The following is a 17745-nucleotide window of genomic DNA, read 5'->3' as shown; positions in this document are numbered from 1 at the left end:
GCCTTTGATTTGGGAACAACCAAATCCTCCAGCCAATGAAAAGTGCAAGTGGTGCAGAACGTGTATAGATGACAGAAATACAGTGAGAGACTCCCTTGGGCAAGAGCGATGTAGCAGGGAGAGGCAGGTAAACAGCTCTGAGAGCCATGCCTTCAGGGCAAGCGTGCACATACTATGAGCGACAACGGAACCAGGAATTGGTTCTTTGCACGATGTGCCAAAAGAAACTGACAAATTGGGTAAAGCATAGGGTGACGAAGCCAGCTTCAACATCAGACCCCGTTCTCAAAAATAAAAAACATACTTAACCAGGGAGACACCATACTTACCTATTGGTGTCTTCAGCCAGCTTAATGCCCCACTGCATCATGTCGGGCTGCCATAGCAAGACGAGCAGGGGCAAGAGGGGGACCCGGACCCAGAATACTACCACCTGGCGCTGGCCATTGGCGAGAAGGGGTTGAGGGCCCACACTCTTATGCACTGTGCCCCTTCATCGCATATGGGGGAACAGGTAGCACCATGGTCCTGAACCCCCACCTGAAAACAGAAAACAAAAAGGGAGGAAAAAACCTACAAACACATCACTAATTAGAAAATAAAAAAGCAAAAGACCAGGTCTGGAGAACTCCAGACCTGTGTCTTCCTCCTACTGACACTAAGCTAAAACGGATTAGTTCTGTGCCAGTGGGAGGGGTATATCCTGCTGGGAGGAGCTGACTTTTTTTTTGCCTAGTGTCAGCAGCATATACCCCATGGTCTCCTGTGTCCCCCAATAAAGCCCGTAGGCAGTGGTGGATGCAGACATATGTGCAGGGGACAGATGATGGGTGGGTTTGGTTAGCACTATGTACGGTATGTGTTATGCACTGCACTTTATATATAACATAATGATATTGGCTCCAACAGAGTTATAGACTCAGACTAGAGCCTTGCATCAGGATTGGGATCCTGCGGGTCCCAATAAAAAATTTGCGAGCAGTAATAAGGTTGTTGCGGGTGGTCACAGAACACATGGCGGGTCCTGCAAAATTTGGTGTAGTCCTACAGTAGGGGTACTACTATCTCTAAGCGCTGTGACAAAAAATTTTTGGGAGCAGGCGGGATTTGGACACACATGTTGCGGGAGCAGAAGACACAAACCTTGCAGGAGCAGGCGGCAATGGACAGACATCCAGCGGAAGTGAGAATAAGAAATCAGTCCCACAAAGGGCTCCATCTCTAGCTCTGACCTTTTGTACAATATATTAAGCATAGGTAGCTTCAAACTACTTGTTTGCTTTATATTTATATATCTACCTTTTGCATTTGTGATTTTCACTAAAAAGACCCCTACATTACACTGCATGGATGAGGGGTTGAGCACTTCATGCTGGATGCCTACCAACTTTTTAACACTTTCATATATTAAATTGATTCTGGTTTGGATTAATGGGCTCCTTACACTCCTGCATCCCACTACATCTGTACAGTTTGTGCTTTTGAGACATATTACACACAAATATTCAATGCTCCTACATATAAAGAACATGTATTGAGCATCCTGTATAAAAAGTACATCTGTTTGTATACAGATTGGAAGCTGTGTATCAAACTCACTATAAAAATGTGATATGATATGGTTTTGTGTTTGTAGCATGAAGAGGAAACAAAGATCATAGAAAAAAACAATACAGGAGCAAACATGTCACCTTAATAAGCATGTATCTCTCGAGTAAACGACACAGCATTCTGGCTTCCAGCTTCCCAACATTCATTGCTAGCTTGATCTCTCTTTGGGAAATTCCTTTGGTTCCTCGATTTTCAACTACAAAAAAAAAAAACACAGTAACACAATAGCCAATAGGACACATCAGCATGTAACAACAAAAAGTAGTGTTTTATAGAAAAATCTGAAGAACATTTTTACAGCAATAACTAGATATAAAATTGAAAATGTGTCCAAGCAAACCATAAATAGGCTAAGTTCACATCTGCATTGGAGCCAGGTTCGCAGAATCCATTTAAATCGGGGGACATGGGCAGCCTCAAAGAAGCACGTGGAATTTGCTTAGGGGTTTAGGAGAACTTTGGGAAACACTTTGATTTAATCTGTCTTAAGTTTGCTGCAGGGTTTTGACCGTTTTTTCTATTACAGTATTAGTGTGAATTACCATAAACTATATATGCATGTCTCTGCAGGGCACTGATGCCATCACTTTATGGCTCCATATACTACAAACGACTTTTCCTTATCCAATGAATTGCATGCATATTGCAGTGACCTTACTGAAAGTGCTTGACCTTCATTATACTGGTTTTCCTGAAATACTTCAAACAAGTTTTTTAATGCAATGGTAAATATAATATATAGTTTTTATAACAACTGCAGCATTTGACTCTACTTGTTCCTCTTATACAGAGCAGACATTTTTTTTTCCCTGCTCAGATCCTGCTAATAAAAGAGACAGACAGAAACCAGGCCAATTCCATTAAAGTTAAAAGGGAACCATCGGGATCCATTGGTGTCTGTTGTAAAATGGACGGTCTGGCTCCTTTTCTCTGTAGTAAAACAGACTATGACAGAGGACCCCAACAGAGCCTCAGATGTAGATGTGAACTATGGCGGTCCGAGCAGTTATACCCTGCAAATAGGGGATAAATCTTTTTTTTCGCTGGACATCTTTATTTTCAGTGGAGTTCAGCCGTAATATCAGACACAACCATAGTACATGGGTGGCGCTAGGGCTGGGCGGTATGACCAAATGTGCGTATCACGGTATTTTTTAAACAATTGGCAGTTCCACGGTATATAATGGTATTTCCTAGCCCCCCCCTCCCCATATTAAGTATCAGCCCACACCACCATCAGGGTAAATACTCACATATCACCCGCAAGCGCTGCCCTCCTCATCCTGTTTGTTGCGGTCGCCGGCGTTGACACTCTATACTGTGTGTTATCCCTTTGCCCAGGCTGCAAAAGGTAAACAAAATAAACTTTAACGCACCTACGTCGGCCTTACGCTGGGGACGCGAACGTCGGAGAGCTGTATGCCCGCCGCAGCGATGTTCCGCCTCGGCCGGTGATAGGCTGAACCCACTGTCATATAAGAAGCCAGCTTCTTACATGACAGCGGGCTCGGCATATCACTGGCCGAGACGGAATATCGCTGCGGCCGGTGATAGTCTCACGACTGTCCAACGTTCCCTTCCCCAGGAAACAAGTGAGGCCAGTACTGGACCAACGGGAGGAGAGTTAAAGTTTTTTTTATTTTTTGCAGCCCGGGCATAGGGATACCGCACAGTATAGAGCAGTGGTCTCCAACCTGCGGACCTCCAGATGTTGCAAAGCTACAACTCCCAGCATGCCCGGACAGCCGTTGGCTGTCCGGGCATGCTGGGAGTTGTAGTTTTGCAACATTTGGATGTCCGCAGGCTGGAGACCACTGGTATAGAGTGTCAGCGCCGGCGGCTCCAACAAACAGGACGAGGAGGGCAGCGCATGCGGGTGACATGCGAGTAGTATCCCGATGGGGACAGTGCAGTGCTGGGCTAATAATTAATTGGGGGGGGGGGGGCAGAACAGCGCTCGTGGGTCACATATGATTAGTTCCCCGATGTGGGGACAGCGCAGCGCTGAGCTGATTCATTCATTCCCGAGGGGGAGGGGCCCATCCGGTATTGCGGTATGGGTTAAAATACATATCGTGCAGCACAAAAATGTCGGTATTCGGTATGAACCGGTATACCGCCCAGCCCTACCGTGGCGTTTTTTTTATTTATTAAATTTTTTTTTCATTGACAACCTTCATAACCTAAGCTATGAGAAGCAAACAATCATATCCCTGAGTAGATACTCGTTAAATCTGACATGACTTCCCCTTCCCTTAGGTTTATATGCAGGCTCTGCATATAAAAGAAATACTAGAGATGGCTGAGGGTAGTTTTGGGTAGGGCACATTCTGAAGTCAAATGATATGTAAACATATCGATGTCTGAGCAAAATGCATTTATGTCATAAAGAATATCAAATACTAGTGCGTGTAGGTCAGATAATTATCCCCATTTTTGTAGGGAGTGGTGGTTGTTTTTTTTTTTTTTTTTTTTTTTTTTATCATATTATTACCCCAGTTTATCAAGAAACACATGATTTGTTAACAACTGTTTGAATCTGGGGACACCAAGTCCAATATGATCACCATGTTCCTGATCATTTCAGGGCACAGTAGCGGGTTAAGCCTTCAGAGTGACAGCCTGATCTTGCAGATAGCACTGCGTGAAGAACCTGGTAAAGTCACCAAAGGAGAGATATAAAAGAATGTACAAATGGTACAGGAAAGCCATTATCTGGCAAGTTAGGTGTCGCAAGCAGAAAAAAGAAAAGTGCATTCTCATGGAAGGTAGAGTTTCAAGAAATGTCAACTTGGATAGCTTAGGGTAACTTAGAATATTTATAATAATTAAAAAACAAATACTGTAAACATTTTTCTGGTCTTCAGCTAAGTCTGTGGGGGAATATCATAAAAGTGATATAATTTTATTATTTAAAATATTATATGTATGAAAAATACATACTAAGTTCATAGGTTTGGGTTAGCATATCCTTCTCATAAATAATATCTACAGGAAGAGAGGTTTTTACATCTTCTTCATCGTCATCATCATCATCTTCATCTTTTTTCTTATATTCTTTGATAAGCTTCACACATCGAACCATTACGTCGGTACCTATGAACAAACAAAAAGCATTTTTAGCACTGATAGATTGTGCATTTTTGTCATGTGTGACTACATTTTACATGCTGGTCTTAAAAGCATTCCATTCCTTAAAGGGTTACTCCGCCCCCTAAACATCTTATACCCTATCCAAACGATAGGGGGTGTCTGATCGCGGTAGTTCCGCCGCTGGGGACCATGCCGGATGACTGGCGATGCAGGGCGGAGGCTCCTAAATGCAAGTCCATGTGAGGGGGTGTGACAGCCTTCACGCCCCCTCCCATAGACTTGCATTGAGGGGGCGTGCCCGTGATATCACAAGCCTCTGTGTGCAGCCGGGTGCAGCAGGAAGATCCCCAGATCACAAGCCTCCATGTGCAGCCGGGTGCAGCAGGAATATCACAAGCCTCCGTGTGCAGAAGAAGATCCCCAGATCACAAGCCTCCATGTGCAGCCGGGTGCAGCAGGAAGATCCCCAGCGGCGGGACCCCGTGATCAGACATCTTATCCCCTATCCTTATCCCCTTTAAAAACCACTTTAACAAGTCGATCATGGAGGAATCTTACAAAACAATCTGTTCATGTTCTTAAGGGGTTAAGCGTAACTGGGGTTCCTATGCCTTTCCTTCTCCATACTCCACTCATGACAGGGAAGGATCTCAGTGCCAATTCATAGAGCTGTCCCATTTGTGTGTCAATCACATGGATTCTGAAGGTCGGTTTATCTGTATACATTGCATACTTTACCAAGAAAGTTTTATGTTAGTTGCTGTCTATGTCCTGCTACCGTATACGGCCATGGATATGGATATCCTTTCCCCTGTGAGATCTCTGTAAGGAGAGATCTCAGTTACTGCCTCCTTTCAGGGACTACTGTGCATGTGCCGCACTCGCTGAAAGCACGCAGTATAAAAGATGGGCCTCCGGGCTGATTCATGCTGTTCCTAATGTAATACTGAGAATGCCGATATCCTTCATATGTTTTGGGAATACTGCAGTTGGAATACTATTCGAAGTGTGTGTTAAATCTAATGAGAAAGTGTAATCTATGTCCCTGTCCCCCTCTCTAATACATGGTATTTTGGGGATCCTTATTAATTTGCATTCAGAGAACTATACTACGTTCAACCGATCCAATATCATTTTTTTCTGTATATGGGCATTATTGGTCATCTCCTGTAATGTACCTATTGTGTAAGCTTCAAAAAAAAAAAAAAAAAATAAATTAGCTTATTCTATAAGAATTAAAAAAAAAATCATTTTTAAGAAGGTATCCATAGTGTTTAGAGGCAAATACTTTAGAGTAAGATGCCCAAAAGAGGCTCAGACCTCTTAATAAATTTGGTATATTTTGGACTGTCCACACACCACAATCCATATAATTTCTGGTATCTTTTTTTTACAATTTGTGTGTTGTGAATTGCAGTAAATGTGTGGAGCTGTGAAAGGCTTTGATCCCTATTTAATAATCCCTGATTTCTTACACCACTCTTTTGAAAAGAATTTCCAGAAAAATGATGTGAGCTGTGTCCAACAGGAGAAAGTTAAACATTTTTGCACATTATCTATTGTACAATGGAAAACTGGGGTGCAGGGCTTAATAAAGTCCCCCGAGATCTTTCAGAAGTGACATTCATTAAATAAATAAAATAAAAAATAAAAAAAATGCTTACCTCTCTTAGTTTTGTGGTGTTCTGCAAGTGGCTGAACTTCATGTAATGGTAAAGAAATAATTTTTACAATTCCAGCATTTGCCATATAATGATACAGCCTCTTGAAAAGACGTTCAGGAACACCCTTACAATGAAAGAGGACAAATCATGAATACAAGTGCTTATAGTCTCCTTATCTTTTGGGCTCTGGGTTTTCAGACCCCCACCAATTACTTTAATGGGAGGGAGAAGTGTACAACTGAGACGGATTCTATAGTAAGTCTATAGAGCCTGTCAACCTGCAGCAAAAAGCAGAGGCAGGAAGAAAAATCTGGTGCTTTCAGATTACATATACCGTATATATACTCGAGTATAAGCCGACCTGAATATAAGCCGAGGCCCCTAATTTACCCCCAAACACCCAGGAAAAATTATTGACTCGACTATAAGCCTAGGGTGGAAAATACATCATCCCCCCATGTAATCATCCAGACCCTCGTCATTAACACCCTCATCATCATCATCATCACCGCCTGTCATCATCACCGCCTGTCATCATCCCACACACCCCTTCATCATCACCGCTTGTCATCATCCCACACCCCCCCCCCTTCATCATCACCGCCTGTCATCATCCCCTCTGTCATCATCCCACCCCCCCCATTCATCATCCCCCTGTCATCATCCCACACCCCCCCCCTTCATTATCACCGCCTGTCAACGTGCAGTGGTCTTCAACCTGCAGACCTCCTGATGTTTCAAAACTACAACTCCCAGCATGCCCAGAAAGGGAGTTGTAGTTTTGAAACATCTGGAGGTCCGCAGGTTGAAGACCACTGCTGGGCCTTCGTCATCATCGAGACCCCACCCCCCCGCCCCCGCCACACACCCCCTTTAGTTTTGTACTCCCCTCGGCGGGAAGGAAGGGTGAGCTGGTCCGGGCCATCTGTGCTGCAGGGCCTGTCCGGTGGGGAGGGATAGTCTTTCCGGGCTGTCCATCTACACCGGGGGGGGCCTCTTCTCCGCACTTCGGGCCCGGAATAGTGACGTTGCCTTGACCACGACGCACAGGGACGTTGCGCATGAACGTCCCTGTGCTTCGTCGTCAAGGCAACGTAACTATTCCGGGCCCGACGCGCGGAGAAGAGGCCCCACCCGGTGAAAATGGACAGCCCGGAAAGACTATCCCTCCCCACCGGACGGTCCCTGCGGCACAGATGGCCCGGACCAGCTCACCCTTCCTTCCCGCCGAGGGGAGGTGAGTACAAAACTAAAGGGGGGTTCTGGATGATGACAAAGACCCGGCAGTGGTCTTCAACCTGCGGACCTCCAGATGTTTCCAAACTACAACTCCCAGCATGCCCGGACAGCTGATGGCTGTCCGGGCATGCTGGGAGTTGTAGTTTTGAAACATCTGGAGGTCTGCAGGTTGAAGACCACTGGGAGAGTTCACTCAAGTATAAGCCGAGGGGGGGTGTTTTCAGCACGAAAAATCGTGCTGAAAAACTCTGCTTATACTAGAGTATATACGGTACATTTAAGCAGCAACATGTAATAAATATAATAATTGAATGCTCTCAATATACATTACCAGTTCTTCTCGAAGGTTCAACAAAGTTTCCATTTGATTTGGATATTCGCTCAACATTTGGGAGACTTTCTCTGAGAGATATTCATACTTGTTCCTTCTAAAGTGTAAAAAAAATATATATATATTTTACTTAGGAGAAATGCGATCAGTATTTATAGATAAGCAGCTACATTAAGATGGTGAAGGACCAGGCAATGTCTTCATAGAGCAGTGTTTTGAAACCAAGAAGCCTAAAGCTGCTGTTAAACTACAACGTCCAGCATGCCTGGACAGCCGTGACTGTCTGAGCATGCTGGAAGTTTAGTTTTGAAAAAGCCGGAGGCACCCTTGTTGGGACACACTGACAGAGTAAAGAACAATAGGGAGTACAACTGTGATACTCCATGCCCTGTAATTCATTCATCTACCAGCCTATGATCAATGAAATGATGGATACCATTCAAAGGTCAATAGAGCAAAACTCAAAGGCACAAGCCATGGAAACTTAAAGGGGTGATCTGAGAAAACCCTTATCTCTCCGGCTCCAGATTTAAGGACCACTGTCACATTTACTTGACAGAGCCACATCAGATTCGGTCAATAACTCCACCTTTAAGACTATTGCAGCACTCAATGGGAACCAAAGTATTAGTAGTAGTTTTGGCAGCTTGGAGCATAAGTACAATATGTAACTTGAAAAGGCCTGTGTTATTACAATGCAGTATGTTTAATCCATTTTAGTAGGCATACATAAATCTATAACACTGAAACCACCAGCCTTATATTGTGTACTACATAACAGGCTTTTTACCATAGCCTGCAGTATTCTTTTAGCCGTTGGTACTAGAGCTGGGCGGTATGACCAAATATGTGTATCACGGTATTTTTGTAATTTATGTCGGTTCCACGTTATATAACGGTAGTGATAGGCTGAGCCCACTGTCATGTAAGAAGCCGGCTTCTTACATGACAGTGGGCTCAGCCTATCACTGGCAGGGGCGGGACATCGCTCCCGCCGGTGATAGGCTGACGGCTGTCCGACGTAAGCAAGTTAAAGTTTATTTTCTTTATCTAATGCAGCCCGGGCATAGGGATACAGCGTACAGCAGTGGTCACAAACCTGTGGACTTCCAGCTGTTGCAAAACTACAACTCCCAGCATGCCCGGACAGCCGTTGGCTGTCCGGGCATGCTGGGAGTTGTAGTTTTGCAACATCTGGAGGTCCGCAGGTTGAAGACCACTGGCGTACAGTATAGCGTTCCAGCGCCAGCGGCCCCCAACAAAGAGGAGGAGGGCAGTGTTTGCGGGTGGCATATGTGAGTAGTACCCCGCTGGGCTGATAATTAAATGGGGGGGGGGGGGGGGGGAGCAGAACAGCGCTCGCAGGTAACATGATTTGGTGGGGGGGGAGCAGAACAGCGCTGGCGGGTCACGTATGATTAGTTCCCCGACAGCACTGGGGACAGTGCTGCACTGAGCTAATAATTCATTCCCAACGGGGAGGGGCCAAACCGGTATTGCGGTATGGGAAAAATTCATATCGTGCAGCCCAAAAATTTCGGTATTTGGTATGAACCGGTGTACCGCCCAGCCCTAGTTGGTACTACAGTAGTGCTTCTCTGGGATCATACACAGGCCAGCTCTTATTCCCCACGATCGTTGGTCAGTCATCAGTTGTCCTTTCTTGGAACACTTTTGCTAGCTATTAACCCCTGCAGTACCACCTTATACAATTTTTTGGGATGGTCTGATCCAGTCAGTAAAGAGAATCTGTCATCAGTATCACCAGCACTAACCCGGTGCACAGGATTGTAGTGCGGATGACGACAATGATACTTACCGATTACTGCTCCATGACTCTGTTCTGCCTCAATCCCGGAACATGCAAATTACCTGCTTGGTGCACGGGGGGGCCATTTCCGATCCCCCAGTGCATGGTGACATCCGGGCGGCATCTTATTAAAGCCTCCTCCCCTGTGCTAAGCCTCTGCAGAAGGGAGCTCCATTCTGCTGAAAAGAAAGCTCAGCAAAGGGAAGAAGGTATTAATAGCAAGATGCTGTCTGGATGTCAATGTACAGCGGCTTAGGAAAGCCCCCAGTGCACGAAGCAGATGTCTGTTAATAACATTCATAAAGCTTTGTGTCACATAAGTATGTAAACAGGTTAAATTGAACATGACTGCAACATTAAAGCAGGCTAAATGTAAAAAGTGCATGCATTTTTTATTTTTCATATAAGGAAAGAGAAAAAAGCGGGAGCACTTTCATCCATCGATCTTCATACATACAAGTGCCAGGCTTCTTGCTCTTTTTGTATTGAAATTTTTTATTTTTGGCAAACAAAAACTGGCAAAATAAAAAAATAAAATAAAAATACAAACAGATTTACAGCTTGGTCACTGTGTTACAAATCTATATGATCTGATTACTGGGGATCAGGCTGCAGAAATCCCTGGTTATAAGCAGCTATTGGTAAATGGAAATTACTATTATTATCTATAAAAAGTATTTAAATAGTAAACCTCATTCATGACAACTGACGCCATGCAGTCCTGAGACCCGCTGCAATCGTGACTTATAGCTGGCTTTACTCCATGGCTGGCTGCCAGATCCAACTCAAGAGCTCCATTATAGTCTATGTGCATGAGTTGGATCCGAGCAGCCAGCCGGGGAGGGAAGTGGCTATAACTCATGAATGCAGCTGGTCTCAGGACTGAGACGCAGTGCAATATATTCTTTTGACATCTCTGAAAACATGTCAAATGTTTATACAAATTACAGTAACACTTTAAACAGCCCTTGTTGAAATTAATAGTCTACTATGCCGAACGTTGTTGTAATGAGTTCCATAAAATAAAAGTTGCTACCATGACTATAACATTGCATATCCCAAGCTCCAACACAATGTTTGTAAAAAAGAAAAAGCAATGAACATACCTGTCTACATGAAATCGCTTTAACAACAGAAGAAGTGAATGCTGCTGAGTTCCATTCGGTAGCTTTACTACATAGGTCTGCATTGTGATGAGGCCATTCTTGTCCAGCACACGTCGAAGGTAATGGATCTTTCTCGCATCCATTCTAAAATGTATAAGAAAGTAAATAATATACTATATTCGGTAAGTATTCCAATCTACTTTACACGGTGTCTAAATAAAATGGTTAATAAACGCCAAAGCAGACATACAATAATGTAGGTGCAAAAAACTGTAGCATACAGGATCCTGGTTTAAATGAGCACATTTCCCAAAAAACTGTGATATCATAGAGCCATAGCAAAAGCTTTGATCAGTGGGGTCGGAATGTTAAGACCCTGTCCGATCACTAGAACAAAACAGGGATCACACATCACCAGAGAAGTACCCTATAAATCTCCAATATTCCAGTACAAAAGCGGATACATACTTGTATATACCCTGCAGGTCCTTCTGAATTTCTCCTTGCCATCGTGATCTTCCGACTTTCTCAAGAACACAGTAGGAATAGTCTGGCAGCTTTAAGGAAGGGTCACCATCCCATCCAATCAGAGCCCGATAGCGTAGGATCTGGGAGCCAACAATCACAAGCTTTTCTCGCCATCTAAAAAGAAGAATTGTAGACAGAAGACTGTAAGTAAGCAGTATGAAACAGCAAGAACGGGGGGCACAGATATGATGCAGAACAGCAGATAAAGCAATCAGTTCTAGTAAGTAAAGAGCATATACTCTGTAAGGGCTGGAGCTACAAAACTAGCCAAGTATGGGAAAAGCTGGGTTAATACAGTCTCAGGGGAGGTGTATACTATATATCATGTCCCATAGAGACAGCAGCAATATACAGATAGAGCTGGGTGGGGATTGCGAGTAGCCAGAAGAGATCTGATATGTAATGATGTTTTCCTAAAGTTCACATGAAGTCAGCTGACCCAAGACAGACCACTTCCTCACAAGACCCAGTTACACTAAATAAGGTCATGGAGTCGGCTGTGCTGGAATTAAACAGAAGGTGCTGTAAGGCTAGGGATGGTGAGTGTGTATGATATGGGCAAAACACACAATCTGGGGTGCTTCTTTAATGCTTTGAGGACAAAGTGAATTTTAATTTTTGAGTTTTTATTTTTCTCGCCTTTTAAGAGCCACAACTCTCAATTAAACAAATAATGTAATTTTAAACTACTTCCCTACATTTCATAGCCTGTGTGATTCCTAAAATATTTGTAAATCACTTTATCGTCAATAAATGACTACTATAAAAGCTTGGCCACTAGATGTCTCACTTCTCGGCAATCTGCTGTCCACTGCCTGTCATAGAGGACAAATAGTCTCTAGTATCAGAGAACCAGGGCAAAACATATGAAGTGAAGGTGGGGTTCAGCATATACTGCAGGACAGGGGTGAGACAGCCTAAGAAAGCTTGGGCTGTGTACCTGTAAGTTGAGCGAGTTTGCCTGCGGAAGAAGGCTAGAGAAGTAAAGAAAGAAGTGCCTGTGTGTACTGCTGTCAAACAGCCCAGCCCTGGCCCCACTCCCTGAAATCAAATGAAGTGAAGCCCCATGGAGGGGACTCTCGGGCTCAATAACACTGACAGCCCCAAAAAACCTTGTCACCACTCTGAAGGATAAATGTAACAAAACCAGGCAGGTTTATAAAAATCTTTTGAAATGACAAATCCACCTTAAAAGTCTAATCTTGTCACCATTTTCCCTTCCCCCCCCCCTTTCATTTTTTTTTAAAAAGGGGTTATCCAGGCAAAGACATCTTATCCCCTATCCAAAGGATAAGATGTCTGGTTGCGGGGGCCCGTCTGGACCCCCAGTGATCTCCATGCAGCACCCGCATTCTATGCGAGGCTGCGTCTCCAGTTTCGGAAAGCTTTCTTTCTTTCTGGGACTGGAGATGTGACATAACGCCACACCCCTCCATCCATATCTATGGTAGGGGGCATGATGGCCGCCACACCCCCTACCATAAACACGCGGACAGCATGTCAATTTTGCGGACGATGACGAGCCAGCTAAGTGCCCTCTCACAGTCCTCTGATTTCGTCGCGATAGTCCCGATTAGCTCTGCTGAGTCGCTGAGATTCTTACACTTTCATTTTAGATGTCGTGATCAACTTTGATTGCGGCATCTAAAGGGTTAATGCCGGGCATCGGCCCAATCGGTGATGCCCGGAATTAACCCTGTGCCCTGGCTGCTGATAGCAGTACAGGTATGCCCTGAGTCCTTAGGTGGTTTAGAAGACTCCCAGTGATCCTTCTAAAGCTATGATCAACAGCAGAATGTCTGCCCAGAAAACTGCCAAGTGGACATTGTGCAGGCAGTACTTGTCGGCAGAACATGCTTTCATTAGGACCGCTCAGAAATACACCGTCTCTATAGACGACAATGCATTTCCGAGCAGATTCTGCTAGGAGAATTGACATGCCAATTCTTTCAGCAGAGGAAGAATTTGACATTTTTGCGTATGTTTCTGTCATGGAAATTCCGCAGTGTGCATGGTGCAGCAGAATCCCATTGAAAACAATAGGACTCTGCTGCAAAGGGATTTCCAAGATTAATTTTTCAGCCAGTTTCTGCACAGAAATTCCACCTTGTGAACTTAGCTTAAGTCTTTAATTTTATCCCCTCCAGCAACGGTACCCCCACGATCTTGGCTGCGGCACCACAGACATCCCGTGCAAGGAGCAAACTTCACTCCGTGCTGGATGACTGCCGATGCAGGGCAGAATCTTGTGACGTCACGTTCTACTCGTGACGTCACGTTCAAGCACCCGCAATGCAAGTCTATGGGAGGGGGCGTCACGCCCCCTCCCATAGACTTGCATTGAGGGTGCGTGGCCGTGATGTCACGAGCGGGGCGCGGCCGTGACATCAGGAGCCTGCGGCGCTCCACCCGAACGCTCTAAACAAACGCCGTGTGCAGCAGGGAGATCCCCAGTGGATATGAGATAAGATGTCTCGGTGCGGAGTACCCCTGTAAATTAGTGCACATGGTTTCATTAGATGTAGGCCATCTGCTACGGACAGGTATTGCTCAATAAAAGAACGGCAAGTAGTGAAAAAAGACTCTGCTATCTTGTCTGGATCAGATACATTGAAATGAAACACACTGGAAAGGGTGGTGATTAGGACAATGTCGGAGGGGATTTTTGTTACCAATGACCTAATATACATTTTATTGTCACCATCAAAGCCAAATGCACTGCCTTAGTATCTACTATATTTGAGGACTAAGTGGATGAAACGCCATTTTTATGATAGGATACTCACCTGTCCATAGCTCCTTCACATGTAATAGACTCAGCCTGTATAAGTTCAGTTACTAATATTCGCTCCTTAAAATACTGGCATGAGCCCTGAAGGCCATGTTTATTGTCAGCAACAATGTGAAATGGATATATGTCTTCAGAAGATGATCCTCCTTTAACTCTATGGGGACCTAGATCTTGCTCCTCATACCTGGAAGAAAGAACTAACATTAATGACATCTTCATAGACACAGACTGCTGAGATCTTATATCGATGTGAAAAGAAGGAAGACACGATATACACAGAGAAAATGGGCAGGTAGGTGTTTGTATGTGCTGCGGCAGATTTCAGACTCCATAGTAAAGTGTTATGGCCAATACAATTATGTTCACAACTCTGGTGCAAAGTAAAAAAAAATTGAGCAATTGTCCATGACAACCAATCAGGTTGAGGCTTCCCTTTTCCTAAGTGCCATCTGATTGGTTACTGTAGGCTGCTGCAGCACTTCTCTTTCACTAAGTTGTTAAATCTTGAAGGGACAGAAGTGAAAGTAGTGAAGGGCATTTTTTTTTAAATGGGAACTCTCAGAATCACAAACTTTTTATATGATTTACATCTTGGTAAAACATTAACCTTTCTAATATACTTCATTAAAAAAAAATCTTATTTCCTTCGTATAAAAATCATGGCTTATTAAAAGACCACTAGGGGTCCCCATTCCATCCAGAACATAGTCCTGTCTGGCTGCATCATCATCTTTGTCCAAGCTGAGGCACAGGCTGGAACAAAGTCCAGTAAGTGAGAGTGAGACTAGCACTTCTCTGTGCTCACCCCTGTCCTATCAGACTGCAGCATTTAGCCTGGAGAGGAGAGGATACAGAAAATCCTGTAGTGATAGGATGATGAAACCAAGCATAGCAAAACAGGGAGAAAGTGGTTGCATTGTGAGTGAGGGTGGTCTCAGTGCTTGTCAGGGACCTGCCCCTTCCTGAGCAGTGGATGTCAGAATGAGCGAGCTGCAGAATGGAGGGATTATGGAAGGCAAATACAGAAGCTAGACATATAAAATGTGTAAAGCATCTGTATGACCTAGTGAGTAACATATATAAGAATTACTTTTTCTGTGATATGACCGGTACACTTTAAGAAGGAAAGTGTCAGAGGACACTTGGTAAAGAAGAGGCCAGGCCCCATTTTTGTGGACACAAACTAATAAGTTATGAGTGACATCAATACAACGGCTGTCTAGGCATGCTGGGAGTTGTAGTGTCGCAACAGCTGGAGGTCCCCAGTTTGAAGACAACCGTTAAGGTGCATGCACACCACCTTTTTGCTATACAGTTCCAAGTTAAAAACCGTATGGAACTGTATAGAAAACTTGTAAACCGTATGTCAAATGCATCATCCGGTTTAGTCCGTTTGGCATCACATACGGTTTTGTCCGGTTTTGTACCTGTACCCAAAACCGTAGTCTACTAAGTTTTTTGGTCCAGGTGAAAAACCGTATTAAACCATATACATATTTTTATTTTTTTTTTTTTAAACATGGGAGTCAATGGGAACCGTACAAAATTAAAGAAACACGGAGCGCTAACTGTGTGGAATCAGTGTGAACCAACGGTGAAGGAGTATTTTTAGAGAAAACTCGCTCCCCTGGTTCGGTTGTGCTAGGGAGGACAACGCTCTCAAGCTGTATGCACAAAAGACTGCAGCGTCTTCCCACGCCGACTCGCGGACGTGATAATATGCAAGGGAGAAAACTAGGAAGATGAGGTCGCTCTGTCATGAACGAATACAGGATGTAAGGTAAAGATGCTTTATTCTTAAAATACACGCAATGCGTTGTTTTGAAACGCGTTGCGTGTGTTTTAAGAATAAAGCATCTTTACCTTACATTCTGGATTCGTTCATGACAGCGCGACTTCAGCTCCCATCTTCCTAGTTTTCTCCCTTGAAATGGGAACCGTACAGAACTGTATGTGCGTACGGTTCCATCAGGTTTTCACCATACGGTTTCTGACTTTGCACAGTTTTTTTTCTTGGAGTTTCAATTAAACAAGTGAAACTTTATTCAAAATGGAGTGAAAAGTTAAAAACTTATACTTTTTTTTCTTAAAAAACAGATGCAACCGGACATCATTTTACAAACAGTATACGGGTTAAAATTTGTCCACACGTTTTGATACAGTTTAGTCCGGTTTTGAGGAATGCGTTTTTCATCAAAAACCTGATACGGGAAGTGTATTGCAAAAACATGGTGTGCATGCAGCCTTATAGAGAAAGTGGTCAATCACAACTTTTCCTACAATACTATGTGAGTCTGATCAGCTCCTCCTATTCTATAACATGATGTCTGCAGAGTGAACTGCATATTCAATGTAACAGGGGTACTTTACAGAGTCCTTGTCCTTTTGATAGGTCACAAGGACTTACATGTAAAAATCCCCAGGGAGACAGCACAACATGTCACATAGCTTCACTAGACAGTCCCATTAGAAGTCAAGCTGGATGGAGATTGCTGCAAGCTGGGGAGGGCTTAAAGTGTACCCGTCATCAACACAAAAATCTGGAAAACCCCCAAGACTGTATGTCAGTGTGATCAGGTGTATATGCCGAGGGCTATGCTTCCCTCCTCCCCGCACTCACAGACCGCTCCTGCCCATTTCATCGTCATGCTTGAGGCTAATGACCACTGTACAGCTTCTATTTCCTTCATTGGGTACCAGCACCTTATGACTGGTACCCAGTCTCCTCCAAAATCTGGGCACATTGGTGTTCAGCTCAGAAGACCACCCCTAGAGGAAACTATCATAATGTAATTTGTTTAAACAAACTAAATAAAAAAACATTTATAACCACATATTAAAAAGGGGCTTGTATTACAGTAGTAGACAGGATGGTAAAAGTTTATACTAGTGACAGGTAGGGTTGGGCGGTATACCGGTTCATACCGAATGCCAAAATTTTTGTGCTGCACGATATGAATTTGGCCCCTCCCCCTCGGGAATAAATTAATTATCAACCCAGCGCTGCGCTGTCCCCATCGGGGAACTAATCATATGTCACCTGCGAGCTCTGTTCTGCCCCCCCCCCCCCCCCCAATTAATTATCAGCCCAGCGCTGTCTCCATCGGGGTAAATACTCACGTCACCCGCAAGCGCTGCCCTCCTCGTCCTCCTGTTTGTTGCGGCCGCTGGCGCTGACACTCTATAGCAGTGGTCTTCAACCTGCAGACCTCCAGATGTTGCAAAACTACAACTCTCAGCATGCCCGGACAGCCACGGCAGCTACGGCTGTCCGGGCATGCTGGGAGTTGTAGTTTTGCAACATCTGGAGGTCCGCAGATTGAAGACCACTGCTCTATACTGTGCGGTATCCCTATGCCCGGGCTGCAAAAAATAAACAAAATAAATTTTAACTCACCTCCCGCTGGTCCGGTACTGGCCTCATCTGCTTCTTTGGGACGGGAACATCAGACAGCAGTCAGCCTATCACCGGCCGCAGCGATGTTCCGCCCCAGCCAGTGATAGGCAACATCAAAAATAAACACTTCGTGTGGATAGAGGATAAGTAGCTGATCGCGGGGAGGTCCGAGACT

At 44.3% G+C, this 17745-nt stretch overlaps 1 protein-coding gene across 1 annotated transcript in view; it reads right to left on the bottom strand.

The window, feature by feature from the left end:
* The window catches only part of GTF3C1 (general transcription factor IIIC subunit 1), a 96625-nt gene that overhangs the window by 76407 nt on the left and 2473 nt on the right, over positions 1-17745 (bottom strand). The window contains exons 2-8 of the mRNA XM_056536140.1: positions 14169-14357; positions 11323-11496; positions 10855-10998; positions 7939-8035; positions 6369-6492; positions 4555-4707; positions 1692-1807 (exon numbers count right to left, since the gene is read on the bottom strand). Of these exons, the coding sequence (XP_056392115.1) occupies positions 1692-1807; positions 4555-4707; positions 6369-6492; positions 7939-8035; positions 10855-10998; positions 11323-11496; positions 14169-14357 (997 nt within the window). The remainder of the gene's footprint in view (positions 1-1691; positions 1808-4554; positions 4708-6368; positions 6493-7938; positions 8036-10854; positions 10999-11322; positions 11497-14168; positions 14358-17745) is intronic.

This window comes from Hyla sarda, chromosome 8, assembly GCF_029499605.1.
Source record: "Hyla sarda isolate aHylSar1 chromosome 8, aHylSar1.hap1, whole genome shotgun sequence".
In the NCBI taxonomy this organism is placed as follows: Eukaryota; Metazoa; Chordata; class Amphibia; order Anura; family Hylidae; genus Hyla; species Hyla sarda.
This window is presented reverse-complemented; position numbering and strand designations above follow the sequence as displayed.